Source organism: Macrobrachium nipponense, chromosome 5 (assembly GCF_015104395.2).
Source record: "Macrobrachium nipponense isolate FS-2020 chromosome 5, ASM1510439v2, whole genome shotgun sequence".
Lineage (NCBI taxonomy): Eukaryota > Metazoa > Arthropoda > Malacostraca > Decapoda > Palaemonidae > Macrobrachium > Macrobrachium nipponense.
This window is the reverse complement of record NC_061107.1, coordinates 8567664-8590050: the sequence shown is the minus strand read 5'-3', so window position 1 is coordinate 8590050 and position 22387 is coordinate 8567664. Positions and strand designations below refer to the sequence as shown.

Here is a 22387-nt window from a genome sequence, read left to right as displayed (position 1 = left end):
TAGCGGTATTGGATATATAACTTGGCATACAATATGCTTACGAAATAATGAGAATGCTCTGGGGCCGTGGTGGAGGGAGGGAGAGAGGGAGGGGCGTCTGCCCTAAGGGGTCGGGGGAACGAGCCTGCTTTGTTTCCAAATATTTCGTGGTTCCCTCGTCTCGAAGCTTGTGAACTAAACAACAATTACCCCCGAAAAACAAGAGGCGTTTGTTACCCAACTCGGGTAATTTACCTCTTGAGTTGGGCAAGGCTTCTGTAAATCTTGCGTCTCCGGTGACAATACGTCGTAGCAGTATTTTATATATTTTGAGATAAATATTTTGAGGAGTACCCCTTTCCAGCCCCGTCTAATTGGGTCATACGTCAGTGCTTTAGTTCCCTCAAGTTAGCGAGTGAGATCTGTGACGTATGTAGGGAGGGGGCGTGTCCCACTGTGTGTGAGTGGCGAGTCTCAGGGGGGGGGGGGGGGGGGCGAGAGACAGGGGGTGAAGGGGTTACTCGACTAATTCAAGGTCTCGTCTACTGTTCACTGATTCAAGTCGTTGGTAGGACTGTCGCGTCTGAGCGACGTAATGCAAGTCACAAGAGATGTTTTTTATGAATGGGAAATGAAGATTATATCTCTGGTTCTGAGGTGCTATGGTTGGGCTGAGTAGAATTGCTTTACATTCATACTAGAGAATTTTTATGGACTCGGGTGCACATATTTTAATATCTATACTTCGCTATTTTTCTGAATTCAGTTTTCGTATTACGTTTTATGTAGGATCCAGTGAGGACGCTGAATTTGCCTTTATTCGAGAAGAAAGTTTTTATAGTTTTTGAATTCGTATGAAGCCAATCGTTTATTGTAAATTAAGAAATGCCATGCTGCTTATAAACGTAAAGTTAAAATGAGACGTGATTCCTTGCCAGTCCAAAGCAACTAAGCAAGGAATGAAAAGGAATGCCTTAAGGCTATGGTTTGCAGCCCTTTCACATATCCTAAAGATGCATATGGCGGCTAATTTACTTATTCTCCTTTCTGTCTAAAAGAGAACAAATTTTAAACATATCTATATATATATATATATATAGTATATATATATAATATATATATTCTGTGACAGTGATTAATAAAATAGCTTGACGGAAAACTAGAAAAATTTGAGTTTTTTTCTGAACGAGATCGTACCACTGGACAATATAATGAGACTTTTAATATATTTTCTGTCATTCCTGAAGGCTTAAAAACTGCGTGTACTTGTGTTTGTGCTTGTGCGTGTAAGTGTGTCTTTCTCAGGCATAGCACTTCATTTTACATTTAGAAGTATTATATGTAACTTTCCAAATGAGTTTCCCATTTATGAGATATATAAGACATAATTTTATTATTGTTGGGTGGCTTCATCGTACCGTCATGTTTTGTTTTTGATGCCATGTTGAAAGAGAGTAGTACTTCACGCTCTGCAGTCTCTCTCTCTCTCTCTCTCTCTCTCTCTCTCTCTCTCTCTCTCTCTCTCTCTCTCTCTCTCTCTCTCTATGGTAGGCAGCCGTAAACGATATCTGAAAGTGCACGAAATCACCGAAAATGTCTTACTTGTGTGTGTGTTTTTACGCATCTCGGCACGAATGTATGCGCACGAATTCGAGACGACAAAGGAGACGAAAATTGCCCGTTTCAAATTTCGGGTTAAAGCTTACTGCAGTGAAAGTCTCTCTCTCCTCATCTCGTCCGCTCCCTCCTCTCTCTCATCTCTCTCTCTCCTCTCTCTCTCTCTCTCTTATTCTGGTGATAGAAGTTCACTCTCGACGTGGTTCGGAAGTCACGTAAAGCCGTTGGTCCCGTTGCTGAACAACCACTGGTTCCATGCAGCGTAAAAACACCATACAAACAAACAAACAATCTCTCTCTCTCTCTCTCTCTCTCTCTCTCTCTCTCTCTCTCTCTCTCTCTCTCTCTCTCTCTCTCTCTCTCGTGTTGTGTTCTACATCCAGTGAGTCGGATAATTGTATGGTGATATCGGAGAGTAACCAGACCATCACCGAGAAGAGGAAAAAAGAAAACAAAATCCAACGATAAATTATGAAGCGTGGCAACTGAGCTAACGTTTTCTCTTTCATCTTTTATGGCTGACTGCTCTACATTGTGTGTGTATATATATATATATATATATATATATATATATATATATATATATATATATATATATATATATATATTGTGTAAATATGTATGATGTATATATACTACATATATGTATACAAATATATGCACATATAAATTGGAAGATTAAAAATATACATATACATGAAAAATACTGTCTTGGATATATAGGGTTTTGATTTTTTTTCTTAGAGAGAGAGAGAGAGAGAGAGAGAGAGAGAGAGAGAGAGAGAGAGAGGGTGGGTGGGGGAGATGCAAGAGAGGCAGGAATAAAGAGAAAAATGAAAATAACTGCGTAAGAAGCACTATAAACGAGGAAGATGACGCAACGGTCAAATGCATGTCATGGGAAACTTACTAAAATAATGGAAATAATTAACAAAAAAGGGAGAAAAACTAACAATGCAGATTATAAGAAAGTGAGTGTGAGTGAATGACAAACGTGAGAAAGTAAAATAAAACCGTTAAGACGTAAAAAAACGGAAGAAAACTATTAAAAAAAGAATTAAACGGACAGTAATCCCAAACGCTTCGTGAGCACCCAACGGATCTCTAAACCGTCTCCAGAGACGGTGGGATGGCAGGAACATCGCGCGTTCATCTTACAGGCGACGCCAGATAATAATTAAACATCATGACGGAGGTAAGATTTCCTTCAGACTTTGGACGAAGGATGGAGGAATGGAATTTGATTTGCGGTCACTCGAGAGAATGAGGGAAGTGGTCGCTAATTACCGTCTCTCGTAGAAGTAACAGAAATGTCAAGGTGTCAGGCAGACCATTGGCGGAAGAATGCGGACAAAGAGAACTGTAAAATGTCGTTCTGTGAAAAAATTGATTAAATGGTTTTAATAATAAAAGTCCCCCTTAAAAGGTCGGTGCACCGTATAGGCATTACTTTTTAAGATTCTTTGCAAGCATCCCCTAGCTGCTTCAACAACTTTCGTTCTTTTTACTGTACCTCCTTTCATATTATCTTGCTATCCACAATCTAACAATTACTTCATATCGCAATTGCTTTGAGGTTTTCCTCCTGTTACACCTTTCAGACCAATCTACTCTCAATTTCCCTTTCAGCGTTGAATGACCTCATAGGTCCCAGCGTAGGCCTTGGGCCTAGATTCTGTAATCCAAACCATTAAAAAGAGTCTGTATTGATCGTGGAATTTAGGGCATAGCCCCAGCGCTGGGGCCTGTCAAGGTCATTCAGCGTTGCAGCTGTATGTGATTGAATGAAATGGATTGAATGAATGAATACGTGAATCCATAAAAATCTTTTATACAGTTGATCAATGAAAACTGCAATTAAAAATACCTGGTGATACACAACAATTAAAACTAAGATCATTTAATGATACATGGCAGTTAAAACACTCTCTTACTATTAATAAGAGTCCGTACTGGTAAGAAAATCATGAATCGTGAGTCTGTGGTTTCGTGAAATTAATGGGCATTTAGACTTGCCGAAGCATCGATTCAGAAATATTCAGAAAACGGGTCCTTCCAATTCACAGTGTTGATTTTAAAGTAGTCTAAGACAAACAAGGCAGTTCAGTACAACTTTGTAGCCTGCGAGTAAATTGTAAGTGCGAAACCAAAAGGCTGAATGGTTCATTTTGAAAAGTAAGGGAAGGAAAGATAAACTCCCCCCCCCCCCCCAAATGACTGAGGGTATTTCAAATTGACAAGTTTAAAATCCTCGTGTCACGAAAGAAAAATGTACAGGATTTAATCTAGAGTGTATATTTCTGTTGACCCATTTGGTTGAAGCGATGCTTAGCTTAGCTGTTGGGACCTTTTGTACACTGAGGTGAACCTACTCAAAGATAGAGCAGGTAAAAGCATATGTGGGTTTCTTAAATATCTAGTTTTTTCCCTAAATATAAGATATATAGATATAACATATATATTATATATATATAATAGATATATTATTATAATAATAATAGATATAATTTTAATTATATTTATATATATATATTATATATATATATATATATATATATATATATATGTATATATATATATATATATATATATATATATATATATATATAGTATATATATATGGATATGTGTATATATATATATATATATATATATATATATATATATATATGTATATATATATATATATATATATATATATATATATATATATATATATATATATATATATATAGAGAGAGAAGAGAGGAGATGAAAGAGCGAGAGAGAGAGAGAGCTGGAACAAAAAAGGAAATTCAACAGTGCATACCGTAGGGAGGTCTTTTAGGTCCTGTAATAATTATTAACTACCGGACAAAATTATTCCGAATATATATATATATATATATATATATATATATATATATATATATATATATATATATATATATATTATATATATATATATATATATATATATATATATATATATATATATATATATATATATATATATATATATATATATATATATATATATATATATATATATTTATTTGCTTTAAAACTCAGAGTAGAATAACGCAGCCATTCTGTAGAGAGAGATCTGTTAGGTGTTAACGAAGGAGACCCTCTCAGTTGCCGTGATAAAAACGGAAGGTCAAAGGTCTCTCGTCTATATGAATGACCAGTCTGAGAGACTTGATCCGAGTGATATTAAAACGGAATGTTCTCCTTTTTTTTTTCCCCAGCAATCCAATCTAGAGCCGTCAGGCGGTCCCAAGAAAATACTGATATTCAGTAAGAGCTGTTTTGAAGTGAATTCAAACCCGCTGTAATTTGCGAAGGATTTGGAAATAGAAATAAAGGACGCGCGGTCGAGACGGAACTGTTTTCACATTGCCGTAGGAGTAATGGACGTGAAAATTGTGTGAAAGATCGCTACCGTGGATAAAAACGGCTCTCAGGGAACAGGTTTTTTTTTTAAATTCGTTTTTACAGTTCTGCGGAAGACCACCTCACAGCCCGGAACATTTCTTGGGCGCGGAAGGAGTATTCGAGTCGCAAAATGGCAAAGTTTATCTTGCGTAGACATTGTTGGCATGACTTCAGGTTCTTTGCAGCGTCCTTTTTAGCCCCTAGCTGCAATTCCTTTAATTCCTTTTACTGTACCTCATATACTCTTTCTTCCATCTTATTTCCCAGTGCAATGGCTGCTTCGAGGTTTTCCTCCTGTTACACCTTTCAAATCTTTTTTTACTGTCAGTTTCCGTTTCAGCGCTGAATGACATCGTAGACTCCCAGAGCCATTGGCTTAAACTATATATATTTAATTCCTGCCATTACAGGTGATCGGTGGTTTGTGTCCTGCCTAGGATGCCTGCATCTAACCAAGGGCCTCTTCTATAGAGTGGTTCCTGCTGATCAAGACTTCGAACAAGATGCGGGGTACTGCGGAGTCTTCAGGTCAGTGTTGCCAACAGTAGGGTAATTGCCCTACGCGTAGGGTAATATGGGCAAAATCTTAGAGAGCAGGGTGATATTTTCAATTGTAGGGTAATTGTAACAAGCCAGACTTAGTTCAATATGATTGTTAGTATTCATGATATTGCATATAAACTTAATCTAAAGATTAATTTATTATCATAGCCGCAGAATGTTGGGTCATGTTCAGTTATGTAGGGTAATTTCTCGTCTCCTGTAGGGGGCGTAGGGTTAGAGGGGTTGGCATCACTGTTTCAAGTGAGAGATAAATGGCTGTTTATTTTTTTTTTATTCTTCTTCAGTGTTCTCGCTTCTCACCGGTTAAAATACTTTAAATTAGTTCCATACCTTTGAGGGCCTTTTGAACGATTCTTTATAGCATGATCTCGGTTACGCTATTAAAAATTGGGTCCACAGAATAAAAGGTATCTATACTGTTAGTCAAATGTATTATTATTGAACCAAACAACTTTCAGTTTTCTTCTTCTGAAGGAAAATGAAACCCACAAGATTACCGAGTATAACTTGTATATTGCAAGTATGTACACTTAACACTCCATTATTTTCAGGCCCTTTCTCAAGAGATGTGTATGTGTTAATACTATGTAAATCCTCGCAAGTAAACAAGTTATACTCGGTAATCTTATGGGTTTCTTTTATTATTATTATTATTATTATTATTATTATTATTATTATTATTATTATTATTATTATTATATTTTACAGGTTCCGCGTTTGGTGGTGTGGCGAATGGAAAGAGGTCTTGGTCGACGATCGGTTACCAACAGTCAGCGGGAAACTTGTGTTTGTTCATTCGCAGTCCACGAACCAGTATTGGCCTTCTCTGCTGGAAAAAGCCTATGCTAAGTACGTGCATGATGTTTTCTAAGCGCCCTCAGACTCTCTCTCTCTCTCTCTCCTCTCTCTCTCTCTCTCTCTCTCTCTCTCTCTCTCTCTCTCTCTCTCTCTCTCTCTCGTTTTTTTATTGAATCAGGGTAATTGGAACAAGAATAGATTATTTCGACACGACATGATACAGGAAAAAACAAAAGAGATAAGCAAAACTTATAGATTGCTGTTTTATACAGGTGAGAAAATACCCTTTGTAACACTCACTTTCGACATAATTGGAACCAGTTATGGTTGAAGCTTAGAGAGAACAGGATTAATATTCTGATAAATAACTATATTTAGGCCGCACAAGCTTTATTTGCATGTGAGTACCGGTATTGGCGTAAGTGCAGCTGATAATGCATAAAACTACTGGGAGTATACTCCTTGCTCTACTGTAATTAAAAAGGGAATCTAAGAATGATATTCGTAATGGAAATGTGGCCATAGTGATTCAGAATAACCCCCACTGGGATCGTTTTCTTCTTCCAACGGAAACCAGCTGAGAAAATGATTTGAGTCAGCAGGTGGTGATTGTTGTGGGGGGGGGGGCGGGGTGCGGGAAGAATCAGTCCATGACTCTCCAGGAGGCTAAGAACCTGCCACCTCCGAAGTGAGGTCCCACTGCTTATCAAGCAATTTATATTTGATGATGGTTTGCTTGCTTTAGACTAAGTGAAAGAATGGAGATTTGGAAATAATTTATTTTTCACACGACTGTAATGATACTGGGGTTTCTGTACGTACTATTAACTTTTTTGGGTACCGTTGTAAGTGGCTATATTGGTCCCTTCAACTAGTTATTTGCAACTTGTTACTGTATGAAATAGTCAACTGGGATATTTTAAAAGATCGTATCTGTAGGCTCTTCTGTATTATTATTCATCAGGTAGGTACATCAATGAGCTTCTCGATTGTAGTCGTTTTATTATGAACATAAAATTTTATTTTGCATACTACTGTCCATAATAAGAACCTGGTACTGTCTATAATCTAGATAAAAATAGCTCTACATCATTTACCCTCTCGTAGGTATGCTCAGCCTAATTGGTTAAATTACTCCTGCCAGTGTTCGCGTCTGCTGGCTTAGCCTTATTTATTTGTTTATTTATATTCGGTTTGGTTAATTTTTCGTGTCTTGTATTTTATCATATCTGGGTTATTGCAATATTGCAAAATATGTATACTAGTTAAACACCTTTATTCCTCTACCTGATCCCTTTTTTCATGTAACACACCTCCGTAAACATTGTACATCATAATTATAATGTAGATGCTTTTTATGCATGTTCATTGGTTTTGGCTTAACACAGACAAATACTGGTTATTATGAATATGAATAACATCCAGCAAGAGTTAAATAGAGCCTTTTCAATATGCTTCATTTTTGTTAGTCTCGTGTGTTTTTCTTCTTTTTAAATTCGTTGATCAGTCTAGATATTGATGTTAGGTCAGTAATTCTTTACAATTATGTTACAGGCTCCATGGATCATACGAAGCCCTCAAGTACGGTACATCCCTAGATGGTCTGTCCGATTTCACTGGCGGGATAGCCGAGTCTATAAGTTTGCGAGCTGACCCCACGACCTGTGGACGTCTGCTCTCCAAGCTTCTAGAACTCACTTCCATTGTCACAGCGGTCGTCAATCAGCATTCTCACAACAAAACTCACTCTGAGAAATTGGCCAGTGGGATCGTCATGGGCATTAATTATAGGATATATGCTGTTGAGAAGGTGAGATATAATGTATGCATAGTATTTGTAACTTTTGTTCCATCTAAGTATTAATAGGTGTTGGTTTCTCTTTAGAAAGGCTCCTTAGGGGGTTAGTTCCGTCAGTGGACCTCATGCGGTGCACTGTAGGCATTACTTACGGTTCTTTGGAGGTGCCTTCGGCCCCCAGCTGCAACCACTTTCGTTCCTTTTACTGTACCTCCTTTTATATTCTTTCTTCCATCTTACTTTCCACCCTCTCCTAATACTTGATTCATAGTGCAACTGCTTCGAGGTTTTCCTCCTGTTACACCTTTTTTAAGCTATATAGGATGGGTTGGGAATTGACTGATGTCTTACTTTCTAAAAAAAGGTGAATTTTTTGTTTGAAAAATGTTGCACTGTATGAAATAATGCTATTATAGAACTTTTTACTTGGTTTTTGTTTTAAATTCTATGGACTAGAGGTAAGCAAGAACCGTTTTTTTTATATTTCCATTCCTGTAGTGACTAATACTTGATTTTGATTAAAACTACTTAGTATTATTTATGTGTTGAGAATATGCAATAGCTGCTTAAGAGGGTTCTGGTTTTACAGGTTGACAGGTACAATGGTGAGCAGATATGTTTAGTGAGGATGAGGACGCCTGTTGGGACCAGCGCTGAATATTTAGGGGCATGGGGCCGCTCCACGCCAGAGTGGGATGAGGTACCGCCCAATGAAAAGGAGAGACTGAATTTGAAATATACACCTGATGGTGAATTTTGGTAAGTTTTTCATACCTTTGTCATTTCCTGGACATCTAGTAAAGACCCTTATTGCTTGTGCCAAGAGAGCTAGTACATAAATTACCTGTCTAGTATTGTGCTTACCTACTGGGATTAGCATTGTTATATATTTAATACTGTACATATATTACCTCTCTATAGGCATTTCCTCTAACCTTTAAAGTCTGATTTTGGGTCTGGATAACATTCTCTGAATTTCTGCCCTCATCATCTCCCAAAGCAAAGCTAAATTGATTTGTTACCATGTCACGGGAGGATTTTTCCCTCACCATGACATTAAGATACGTGTATAATAATACTATGTACTACTATACATATGCACTGTTGTCAGTCTTCTTGCCTGGAGACAGGGGTCGGAGAATGGTACTGTGTCATAGTTGACACGGTGGGTATGAAGGCTACTGACGTTTACGATGCCTGGGAGTTAGGGTAGGCCTGTCCTACCTGCTATTACATGATATTCCTTGTGTGTATGGGTCTTATTACTGATGAGGCCAGGTGATGTCTTCCCACTGGGAGGCAATTGAAGTGCTGATTTCCATTTTAGGGGGTAAGGTACGATGGTATTGAAGAAAATTCCTGGTACTCAGCTGGTTTCTTTATTACTCATTACATCATGCCAAATTTTTCCCAGGCCTAGCCTCCTGGACTTGGTTAATTTACCTAGTCTTCAGAACTTCTGGACTAGATCCCTGGACTAGAAGGGATAGATAATAATTTGGTAAAATAGCCAAAATGAAGGTTGGACCTGTTGACGTCCGTGTTACCAAAATGCAGACGAAAGATTCATTCTCAAAGTTAAAGAAAAACAAAACAAGAGACTGGCTACACTGCCACGCACTCGTGTCCACAACAAAAAAAACGAAAACATTTTACAGTACCAATCACTCTTACAACAGCAGTGTCAAGATATTAGAGGAGGATGATGAATCAATTCCAAATAAATCACTAATTATTGAAGGAATTTTTTTTCCATTACAACCATAATGTTATTCTAAAATTTATCTTAATTTGGTAAAGTACTGTTCATTCATTTTAGAGTTCAATTATTGCTCTGTGTATGTTAAAGGAAGATTGAGTATTCTTAAGACTACCTGCCATTATCCTTCATGAATGCAAATGATTTCCTGAAGAATTACAATTTGTGTGTGGTTTGGGCAAGACGCCTTTCTTGGATATCACATTCAAAAATTTATTTGAATTTGAAATTTTCTTACAATTGCTTCTATAATTGTTTTTCTATTCTTTTTGTCCTCTTACAAGAATTTGTAGTTCAGCAAAGAAATTTTGTATATTGTAATATTTTTTCATTCTATTCTCATGTTAACTCATTGTGTTTTAGGTAGATGGTAAAAATTTTTGTTGGCCTTATTTTACCATCATGCGATAATTTCTGTATATACTCTTGTGCAGTACCCATTCTACATGTATACTTTTACAACTATACAATTAATTCCATGTCACTTAACATTCAAAGTATGATATTCAGGGAAAATTCTTTTGTCTTTTTTTTTCAGGATGGCATATAGTGATTTTGTACGAACTTTTTCACAATTGGAAGTTATACATCTCGATGGGGAAACTTCGCGAGATGAACCATCTCTTAAGCACAAAATGCCGTGGACTTCACGTGTCTATCAGGGGTCTTGGCAAAAGGGAGTGACTGCTGGAGGCTGCAGAAATAATCCTGGTCAGTTAATACGCTTTTTTATTTTTAAAGTTCTATTTGCAGAAGAAGGAAATAAAAAAAAAAGTATCCAAACCCATGATACATTTTCTTATTTATTAGATAATATTTCCCTATTAGTGTAAGAAATAAAAGCAGGTCTTGTTTTTTTTTTACGTAAGATAGACCCTGTCTCTGCTTCAGAAAATTATTTATTAGGACCATGTAGTGCAGTGAGATTTTCTGTAAAGGTGGTTCCTTATAAATAACACCTTTATTGTCTCACAGTTATGTAGTAAAGATTTGTGGTAGTTATCATTCTACACAAAAACATTAATATTAGTTTGCAACTTCAGTGTAAAATATCATAACATGTTTCAGTGCAGAATATCATAAAATGTGTACAATACTTACAAAGTTTATGATTAAAGCAAAACAATACAATGCACAGGAATTGCACTGGATTGTGAGAATTAGAGATGTTTTCATTCAGTTTTGTACTATACTTTAATAGAACAGTGTTTTGTTGCCCTTACAGTATGCTAATTTCTAAATTCTTTTTAATTTTTTTATATTTGAAAAATTAAGAAGACAGTATTCCTGTTATTCCACAAATAAGTATCTCTTTCAATGTTTAACCATGAAAATGGTTGTTGAGCTTTCCCAATCTCAGGGTATATTTGTGATGTTCTTTAGTTATTTTTATGTTCTCTTTTGGTCTTTATGGTTAGAATGACATTGCATTTATTTAAAAATTTAGAATTTTGAACGTTAGTTATGGGTCATTTGAGGTCTGTGTCATTTGTTTTAGGGAAGAGTTGAGAGTGTTCTCTATCGGTAACTCAGCCTGAAGAAATAATAATAATTTTATGTTCTTTGGCAGATACATTTCACATTAACCCACAGTTGCACCTCATCCTAAGTGACATGGAAGAAGTAGTGATATCTTTGAATCAACATTCAGTCATGGAACCCAAGGTATGTAGAGGGAGAGAGTTACAATATTTTTAACAATAAGTTTGCCAGTTTTATCAAAAAGTTATGTATCCAAAATTCTCTCATTTATTTTTCCTCATTTCTTTTAGTCTTCTTGTACACATGAAATATTTGATTCCTGTGTTTCTTTGACATGTAATAGCATTTAGCTTCAGGATTATGGTTAGTGGGAAACAATTTATATATGGATGCAAATAGCTCATATAGGCATTTTTCTTTATCTTCAATTTTTCTTTTTATCTTGAAATGTTTTTTTTCAGGTAATTGGGTTCACCGCATATGCACTATCCAAAAATGGCCTCGACTCCATCAGCAAAGCATTCTTCAAGAAGCATAAGTCTCTTGTTAATTCACAGTACACAAATAGTAGACAGGTAAGATGATGGTCACTGTCTGAAAAATTAAATAGGAACGGTTTCTGTGACTCCATGAATGTCCTCATTGCATAGTACATTTATTTAATCCTGGCTTAGGAAACCCTCAGTGTTGTAGAGATGGAATAATTCTTGGTCCTATGAAAGTAAAATGTTAGGCACTAGAGAATTCCACCCCAGGAGAAAAGCAGTTAGTTGAAGGTGTTCTTTTAAAGACTATCTCACTCACCAGAATGTACCATGGAAGTAAAAGTAATTCTCTGGTGTTAGTGTATAGTTCTGATATTTTAATAACCAATGGGGACCCCTATCATTGCCAAACTTGAACTTTCTAGCCTTCCCTTGTTGAATTGCTTAATGTTAGTGGCAAATATCCTTGACTATCTCTTATTATTATTAATATTATTATAATAAACAAAGTAATTTAAAATTATATTAGTTTATTATACAGCAGTTTACTTAATTCTGTCTCACAAGCTTAGATGTTTCATGTGGTAAAAATCTTTACAGATAACATTTATGACATAAAAGTACATAGTTGATATAAAAGGTAAATGCCTTTCAAGTTAATAAGTGAAAGCAACCTGCTAGATTAGTCTACAGTGTGATTTAATTGGCAGATCAGGGTCAATGTTGAAATTAACAAAAGTGTTTCAATGGACCTGTCAATAGTATTGTATTAGGGTTCCCTGTGGTACTACCACTTTTTTGTTTAGGTAGATGATCACACGTCTTGCTTTGTTACATTAATTTCCAAGATTTTTATTACCTTAAATGATGATGGTTGTGTGTCCAATTTGCCCGTCCTTGAGTAGGCTACTTTTCAAGTATTAATCTCCAGGAGTGTATGTGTTGCAATTTGATGAGAAATAACATTATTTCTGGATGGCCAACCTTCTCTGTGGTGGTTGATTGATATTTCATTCCAAATCGACAATACGTAACTGGTTTTTAAGGAAACTTTCCTGTAGTATACGTATGAGGGTCACACCACTCGTACTTGTGAAAGCTATTGAATTTTAAGTAAATTAAGTTTTTTTTGAAGCAAGAGGCAAGTATAAATGACCAATTTTAACTAATATTGATTTTCTTTGTATTTGACTTCACATTTTGTCCTAACAGGTCAGTGAAAGAGTACAGCTAGAGCAAGGTGGTTATATTTTATTGCCAACCACATTTGAACCAGGCCAGGAATCATCATTCACTCTTCGAGTCTTCTCTTCTAAGCCATTGAAATTGAAGTAACTATGCGTATTTTAATGTTTATTCTGTTTTGTACAATGCTGATGTATTAGTTTCCCATTGTTAATTGAGCAGCGGGATTCTAGTGAGATTTCTCCATTTATGTTGGAGTAACCTGTTATATCATTTCTGAGGTATTTGGCCGAGATATAATTTTGCTATGTGATTTACCTATATATATATATATAAATACATTCTCACTATAAACAGACTGGTAGACACATCACCGTCTTTGGTGAAGTCGGCTTTACTGAAAGCACACGGTTCCATAGATGGAAAGAGTCTGCAACAGTATGAAGCCGTATTTCTCCAAGTTGCTGATGAGCACCGATCCGTAAATGCTTTTGAGCTTCATGAATTACTTGAAGCTTGTCTACCAAATGGTAAGTGTTTACATATTTATTTTTTACTTTTATGTTAAGTACTGTGTAATTCAGACTCTGTGTGACTTGTAAATAGGGCTTCTTTTATAGAATGCCTTTTTAACGACAGTATGTTTCACATAATTACGATTTAGAGTGTCGGCGTCAGGCTCATGTCATGATTGTTACAGGAATTTACCTTTTGATTTTGGATGATTTAATATTTCTCAATAACTAACAATGTGCTTTTCATTTGAATAATATCTTACATAGACTGCATCTTTGACCTCTCCAGTTAAACTCTATCCATTGTATTATACAGTTTAATGCATTTGTGCTTATGGAATTCTTACTTTTAGCTAAATTTTGTTTGTTATAATCTGAAAAGAGTTAGTCAAGACAGTGGGTTTCTGGATTATCTTTTTCTATTTATTTGGTAGTTGTGTAAAAATGACCATCTTCTGTGTTCCTGCTGAATCTTGACTGCAGTCTTGTTTTTATGGTCTCGAATCATTAGTTCTTGCAGCTCATTTATACAAAATTCAATTGTAGCTTTGGCAGGAATAGTCAAACTAGCAGCAAACCCGATCATATCTTGAGGATGAAATAATCTTGATGGCATTGTACAAATTAAGAGTATTGAAAAATAATTCTCTTAACAGGAAAATCTGCGTGTTTTGAGTATGGCATTAATGAAAGAGTGATCATAAGGTGCAAAATTTTGCTCTCATTGATGATTTGAATATATATTGATTCCTGTCGATTGATAGAAATTTTCTAAACTTTCATTATTTTTTTTCTATTAGTAATGAAAAACATTTTATGATCCAAATATGCTGTGGATAATGGCTGACAGCACAAGTGACTGGAATCACAACTAAAAGTTGATTACCAAATTTGCATCAGCACTAACCTGTCCAGTACGTAGGCTTACACCTTCACATCTTGTGTAGAATATTTTTGTTCTGTTATTCTATTAACCAGTTGTTAAAATACAAAACATTTTTTCTTTAAATATGACTTACTATATCAGATATGTGCAGCAACCACAGAATTCAGTTAAAATTAATTTTACCATATTGTACACTGTACTGTAATTTGTGTAAATACTTGTTTGAATGTACTGAATTTACTCTACTTTGTATATTGCAAATAAAATTGATACAGTAAATTGTTAGCTTTTAGTCAGGGTAATTTATTTTTTTATATTTTAGTGAAACTATTAATCCTTAATTTTCTTGACAGATTACATCAAGAGTTGCGCAAGTTTAGACATTTGCCGGCAAGTTATTCTTGCATTGGATGTATCCTTTTATGACATAAAGCAACACTGATATTTTTTGCTATTTTCCATGTAGAATACTAATCAGCTGTTAAGTCTTGTTTGATTTGTAGTTTGCACAAAAATACAACATATGTAATGCTCTCTTGTAATATGAAAGGATACGTACATACTATTTCTTTAACTGTGCTTTAACAGAGTTCTTCCACGGGTCGTTTGAGATTTTCAGATTTCAAAGATCTCATGGTTAGTTTAAAATTTTGGCAAAATGCCTTCAAAAGTCACACCAAGGAACGGACAGGAATTTTAAAAGCAGAACGATTAAGGGATGCGCTTGAAGATGTAGGTGAGTACCATATCATAGCTTTCCTGACATTTTTTTAATTGCCTGGTAAATTTTTGAGGCTATTAGTCATTACCACATTTTGTAGATTACAATTTACACACTGAAATTCAAGTGTCAGACTGAAACGTTAAAAATGTGTAAGTTAGGTGTATAGTACTCTATGGATGTCTGCTATTCATTTCAAGTCAAAAGTTGAGCTTTTTGAAGTAGTACTGCTTCACTGATTTGAATGAGTAATTTGGCAGCCATTTTAAGCTATTGACTATAATTGTTCGAGTAAACGTCAATCTTTTGTAAATCTTTAATAGCATAAACTGTTTATGGCACGAGTGCTAACTTTCCACTCTTGCACATCCAGGTTTTCAGTTAAGTACGGAGGTAGTTTCAACTTTGGTCTTGCGTTATATGAGGAAAGATGGAACTCTGCGCTTTGGGGACTTTGTTAGTGCCATTTTGCATCTGTCGGTGGCCTTCAGTGAGTATAGTGATGTGTTGGTGATGCATTAGACTCAAGAAAATTTCAATTTTGTATGATGAAAGATTGATGCACAGAAATTTTTTGTGAACTACACCAAAAATTTTTCATAACCACAACAGGATTTTGTATTAACCATGCACATTATTATATTGTAAAATAATTCCTTTCTTGTATTACATACATACTTTAGTAGCTACTTGCATTGCAGCTTTACGGACAATGGTCTTTTCTTTACCACATGAATTACAAGTCTTCATCAGTTATGTTCATCGTTACAGGCATTTTTGAGAAGAGGGACCCACTTCAAAACGGTGCCATCAAGTTTTCATTAGCAGAGGTGAGTAAGCATAGAAGCCAAGTGTAACGTTATGTTATCATTAAGAAAAGTTATAATATATTGTTAGTGTAAACTTTAATATTTATAGTGATCATGTCTGACCCAGGGCAGGGAAAAGTTGCTATGCCCCAAGAGTTAAGCATGTTAACTAAATATCTTGGTAAACTATACTGTATTTAAAGATAATGATACTGATTATCAGTGCTCAAGTATATTAAGTATTTATTTTTCTTATTATGATATCTATTTATGATTGATCATGGCAATACGTAAAATAAATGGCAACATGTTCCATTAAGATGACAGATAAAAAATATAGTGTAGCCTGTATCTACGGTTAGGGAATGGTGGTTTATAGCCAGTCTTCCCCTTTCAAGGAAGAACTCATGGTGATATTTAAGAATCGGCTTTTAAATTTTATGATTTTTTTTTTTTTATGATAGGTTGCTCATTTATCATGCATAACTGGTTTTTCTTTTTGGTGATTAGAACAGCTGGTGCATAAATTAATTTTTTTATTTCAGTGGCTGAAAAGTGCGCTTATGTGCTGAGTATCAGTGCCACTGTGACATCATGCGTATTGTGAAAGCAGCTCGTGGAAAAAAAGATTTCATATTTCAGAAATCCTCATTGCAGTAGTGTCAAGAATGTGTAAGATAGAACCTCCAGTCTCCTTTTTATAACTACTAATATGAAAAAAGATTAAATCTGATATATAATCCCGTCAGTGTTCAAATTTGTTTGTTATCTCAATTCTCTACATTATTAATGTTTAATGTGTGGCATATAAAAAAATCCAAAGATTTTTTCTTATTTTCTAAATACTCATAAGGAAATTAATGTTGGTATCTGACTCTTTAGTTTTGTTGTAATTAATATACTTAGACCTCTCCTGAACGATTTCTCTTTGCGAGATGTTTTCAATTTAGTGCAGAATTCTCAGACATTTACAAATGCATTAAGTATAATAGTGGTATTCAGTGAGTTGATTTGCCACTCAAAGATGAAGACATCACCTGGGTAATGTTTTCTACGACTTGCAGGGTCTGATTAAAATAAGCGTCGAGTCATTTTATATCTTCTGTTCAGTGTAGTTTAGCCCTTTAAATTACTCTAAAGATTTTTTTTATCTGTGTTCAGTGCAATTTTATATTAATGTCAATAGAGACGGTTGTATAGATATAAGATTTATTGATGAATTATTGATTGTTGTCTAACAGTGTCACTTATTTCATAATTCTTCTTTACTGATTTTGAATTAATAGTCAAGATAAAACCCACCAGGAAATTAGTTTTGCATTGCAATTTCTAGGAAAGTTTTAGCTTTTGTATATACATAGTACATATAAATATTGTCTTGTTAAATGTTAAATTTGCCGAAATATTTTATGGTCGTTAGGTAAGGTAAGTGAAATACTTCAGAAAGCTGTCATCTGAAAAACAGTAAGGGCAGCAATTTGTTACAGTATCTATAATATTGCGATGTATTCCACATTACCATTTAGGGTGTCATATATAGAACAATTTAACTATGTACGTAAATAGAAAGCTCAGAATTTATGTTAACGAAACTTTTCAAGCTGCATGAAAATTTAGTTATGTGATGTGAAAATTATGAAATTTCTGTCCAAATAATTTTTAGGCCGAAAGTGACGAAAGTTAATTATGTAGTGCTTGAGCAGATAAGGACCTTGATCTTTGAAATTACTATTATAAGTGTTGTGACAGGTGCTTTTGATATGGTCTAAAATATTAATGGTGCTCAAAATTTTGCACATGGACTTGGGGTTAGTGATACATAGCAGTCATCATCCAATTAACTTTACTGAATAGATGTTATGTACTCTAAATTTTATTGCCCTAATATTGCTTGTTACTCCTCTGTGACAATGACTTGTGAGTGGATGGAGTTATAATGACAGTCTGATTGGCCAAGTATAAGTGTCTTTAGCCTTACTTATTGTTAAATTAACCATGTGTATACTTACTCATTTTCCTTGTGTACAGAAGGTGCAGCAAGCAATGAAGAGGAGCTTGAAGTAATTTTACTTTCACTCGTTCATCTTGCGTATTTATTGCCTTAACATACTTTTCCACTATTCTTACTCACTCATTGTTGTAATTCTAATAATAACTTACCTAAAGCTTTCTGTACCCCAATTCTTCATGCAAAATTAGTTTTACAAATGATATATATGTACAATTATATTTCACTTAGGTAATTTTTTCCACTAAGCTTCTTTGGTCAGACAGTTATGAATGTTCACTCAGTAGTCCAGTTTAACTATTTATTTAATAGTATAGTGTCAAACACTTAATAATCCATTTGATGACTGTTATCAATGCATACAATTTGGGTTCTTTTTATATCTTTATGTTCATTTGTTTGTTGTAAGAGAAATAAATACATGAAAACATTAAAACAGGGGTAGTGTGAAAGGATCATGGTCCATAAATATGAAGTATTGCTTGTGTAGACTTTAGAAAAGTTGTTGTTATATAGTACTACTATGAATTTTTTTTATGACCAAAAGTATTTTCTAAGAAGTTTGTTCTGTTACAAATTTTCTAAAATCATAAATTTGTATATATGTATGTATAAATGTATGTGGTTGCATATAGCCTATGTAAATGTAAGAGTGCAAATGTACTGTTTTAAACAGTATGCAATATATTGCATTGGTATAAAGTCACTCTTTGGGATAGCCTAAAAGTTAAGAACCTCTATTCAGTAGGCTCAAAAATCCCAGCTTGATTTAGATATATTTTTTCTGTATCTCATAACACCCTTTTTGTAAATTTCCCACTGCATACCTGGAAGCATTTGCAAAGGGGTTTCAACTATTCATGGATTCTAGCTATTCAGGGGGGGTTCTGGTACGCATACCCCGTGAATATGGGGGAACACTGTAGTTCCAAAGAGCAGAGAGGAGATTCATAAACCCAAGAAGTCCAGGAGAAGCTCATCGTCCCACAGATTTGGTGGCTGTGACACAGGGATGGAAAATGGGGTGAAAGAATTATTTAAGCCCTGCAGATTAAAAGTGAATGAGGAGGAGACAGAAAAATATCAGTAACTATGATGTAACTGAGCAAAACGAGTTGGAAATGTGTAGATGGGAAAACATAGGGAAAGTCATTACTGTTGCAGTTAAAAAGAACAGACTTTGACAAGCAAAAAGTTTGGTGAACAAAACCTGAATTACATATTCATAGGTTCTTGAGAGAATATGAAGACAAATGACAATTACTGAATGGAAATACAACCAACCCTGTACCAGGATGACGATTGATCAGATGGCTCAGACATTTATGGATGAAGAACTGAACCAGATGGAAATTCAGAAAAAGTACAAAGGATAGAAAAGAATGCCAAGAACTCATTATATGCCTTAACTTCACAAAAGGAAAAGCTGATGTATAACAACAACAATGGTGAAGAGATTACATAGATATCAGCACGTAGGATTATTTATTATCAGCGAAATATTAAGCTCCTTAGCAGGTCTTGAATTGTGAACAATATTCTGGAGTTTAAGAGAGTCTACCTTAAGTTGTCTGAAAATGTGAAAGTCAATGAAATTGTATATTTTTATGAGTAATTTACATAAAAGGTTACTGGCTAAAAGATTACGTTGGGCCAGACAAGCAGAACAAGTGAATTCTTAGAGAGAAAGCAACTTACCATGCAAAGTTGAGAATATGCCATACTTCACCCTTTAAGTTTTTCAAATTGCTAATAGAAGGCATTGTGTAAAATAAATAAATAGGGGAGAGAGGCAATGTGTATGTTAGTAATGAAAGCAAAACACTAAAGATGGACAGAGATCTTGTACGGCAGTTGAATGGATTACAAGTGGGATAAAAAATACTGGATGAATGGCAGTTTGATTGCTCAATCACTTTAGTAACCAAAAAGGCAAGAACCTCTTTCCATGCTGCGTCAGTGCAGAATGACAACATTGGTTTTGGTGTACATACATACCTCTCCCAGTGACAGAGCTTATGGCTTATTTTTAAATGAGAACAGATTCGTCAGAAGACCTTCAGCTTTAAAACAAATAGTACTTTTAGAATTGGATTGGCGAGAAGTTACATGGTATCATGGAAGCGCGAGCAAAGGTTCACAAATAAAGATATATTTGCTGTAGTGCTTATGCAAATTGTGCAACGGAAATCAAGTTATATTGAGATGTTAATGGGAAGGAGAAGCATAGCTGTGAAGCTGGGGTTCAGGAAGAATGCCGGAAAGATTGGAGACTACATGTTGGTTCAAGGATGGTAAGCACCATGTCTGGATAGCTATGAAATGACTAGATGAATATGCAGACTAAAAGTGTCATGGAATAAGCAAATCCTACTACCAAGTAAGTTCACTCAACCCCCCCGATTCGTACTACCAAGTAAGTTCACTCAACCCCCGGATTCGAAGGGATAGGGACCACAATCCCCCATGACTAGCTAAAATCCTCATACTTGACAACCCTCTAAAAATGCTTATAACTGCCTTTTTTAAGTTTCATTGAAACGTGTATAGTCATGAAAATATAAAAATACAGTAATTCCTGAATATTTCTCTGAAAAATTCCGCAAATAGGCGAATTTTCAGTGAATGACATGGATGTGCATTCCACAGAAAAGTCCACAAATAGGTGAAGCTGGAAATCCAGAGCCGCCAATAGGCATTGTTGACAGTAAATGTCATGATTCACTTATCGCTTAATATCACACACACTCAGGCCCTAAAATAAATGGGTTTGCAAGAGTTTTTAATTTAAGCAGTGGTATTTGCTGGCTACCAGACATCCAGGAACAGGAAGATTTATAAATGTGTGCAATTTCAGAACGTATGCATGCTGCAAAATGTGTCAGAATTCAGAAGGTATGTAGGCTATAAAATTGTCAAAAAGTCCCCACATCAGACTACTGGAGAGTGAACCTATCTGTCCAGCGTTTGTGTTCCAAAAGGTTGTTGAAGAAATAGGCAAGCAATACCTTTAGCACATGATCTTCAAATACTTAATTTATGTATATATCTATATATAAATATATGTAAATATTTTTTTAGATTGAATAAATCAAATTTTAAATAGAAAAATTAATTTTACATCCTAGAAAGAAAAACTGTTTACAGGTGTTTGAAAACTATCGACAAGCAGTCTAACTTTCATCCTGCAAATTTTGGAAAAATTGAATACACCAGTTTGTCTTAGAACATCAATATCATAGTGGGCTTAACTGGTGCCATGCACATCACATTGTGAATGCTGAAGGCTTTGTGAATGCTCATTATAAAAATTAACTAATTACTCAATTTAAACTGCATTTAACATGGAAGGCATATTACCATGTATAAGGTAAGTATTAACCTTCAGTGTCAACCCATAAGATTTCATGTAGTAATTTCTTTGGTGTATGGTATCCAAGTCCTTGCCCGTATTATTTAAAGTATTAAGATTATGGCAACTCGCAACTCATTACTTTTAGTACCAATGATGGAACAGACTGTAATAATTGTGTTGAATTGTCCTTTATCATACCAGCATAGTGGCAAGTCTAGTGTTATATACATAAAACATCTCTCTTGCACTAGACAGGCAGATGGGGTGTGACTTCACAAAATGTAAAAATCATGATTTAGGCCCAGGCTTAAGAGCTTAAAAAATAAAAAATATTAAGCTAACAGGGACAGCACCATCTTGTGTGGCTCTCCACTAATGAATTCTTGGGAGGAGGGAAACAAGAAACTTGAACCTCTGGTATGAAATTAAAGGATCTGTCTTGGTAAAGAATTCCACAACACAAGAACAAGAGATTGCCACCCATCCAAGTGTCCAACGAGGGATTGCCAATCCATGTAATTCTCCCATTCTCTTGGCCAAGGCAAGGTCTAGAAGGAAGACTGTTTTGACGGGTATGATCCCTGTCTGATAACAGACTGTTTTATATGGAGCTATCCTGAGGGCTTATAGTATCAGCACCACGATGTGCACAGGGTACCAGACATATACCGCAAAAGGAGACGCAACAACTCCACGATCAACCATGGCCTTCCTATGGGCCTCTCTAGTAAGACAAAGAACCAACACCATTTTCTGGCACAAAAAGCCACCAGTAACATAAGGATACACTGAGAATGGATAATTCACAAATGAGCTAACATTCATCCAAAGACTCAAAAATACTGAATGTAAGAAACTTGCCCGAACTATATCACAGACCAAAGAACAATGGGTAGCACTGGGATATTCCATATATGGGGGCATACAGTAGTACTTGAATAACTAGAAAAATGGAAATTATGAGAAAAAACTGCATTTTCAGCATTTGGAGGGTTAAAATGCTTTTTCA

At 35.2% G+C, this 22387-nt stretch overlaps 1 protein-coding gene across 1 annotated transcript in view; it reads left to right on the top strand.

The window, feature by feature from the left end:
* Positions 1–21134, top strand: part of LOC135215175 (calpain-C-like) — a 51760-nt gene extending 30626 nt beyond the window's left edge. Inside the window, exons 4-17 of the mRNA XM_064249649.1 lie at positions 5424–5541; positions 6286–6426; positions 7930–8185; positions 8763–8932; positions 10471–10643; positions 11503–11597; positions 11876–11989; positions 13112–13230; positions 13442–13614; positions 14839–14897; positions 15074–15221; positions 15580–15696; positions 15978–16036; positions 16561–21134. Coding sequence (XP_064105719.1) covers positions 5424–5541; positions 6286–6426; positions 7930–8185; positions 8763–8932; positions 10471–10643; positions 11503–11597; positions 11876–11989; positions 13112–13230; positions 13442–13614; positions 14839–14897; positions 15074–15221; positions 15580–15696; positions 15978–16036; positions 16561–16587 — 1769 coding nt within the window. The 3' untranslated portion in view covers positions 16588–21134. The remainder of the gene's footprint in view (positions 1–5423; positions 5542–6285; positions 6427–7929; positions 8186–8762; positions 8933–10470; positions 10644–11502; positions 11598–11875; positions 11990–13111; positions 13231–13441; positions 13615–14838; positions 14898–15073; positions 15222–15579; positions 15697–15977; positions 16037–16560) is intronic.
* Positions 21135–22387: the final 1253 nt, after the last annotated feature.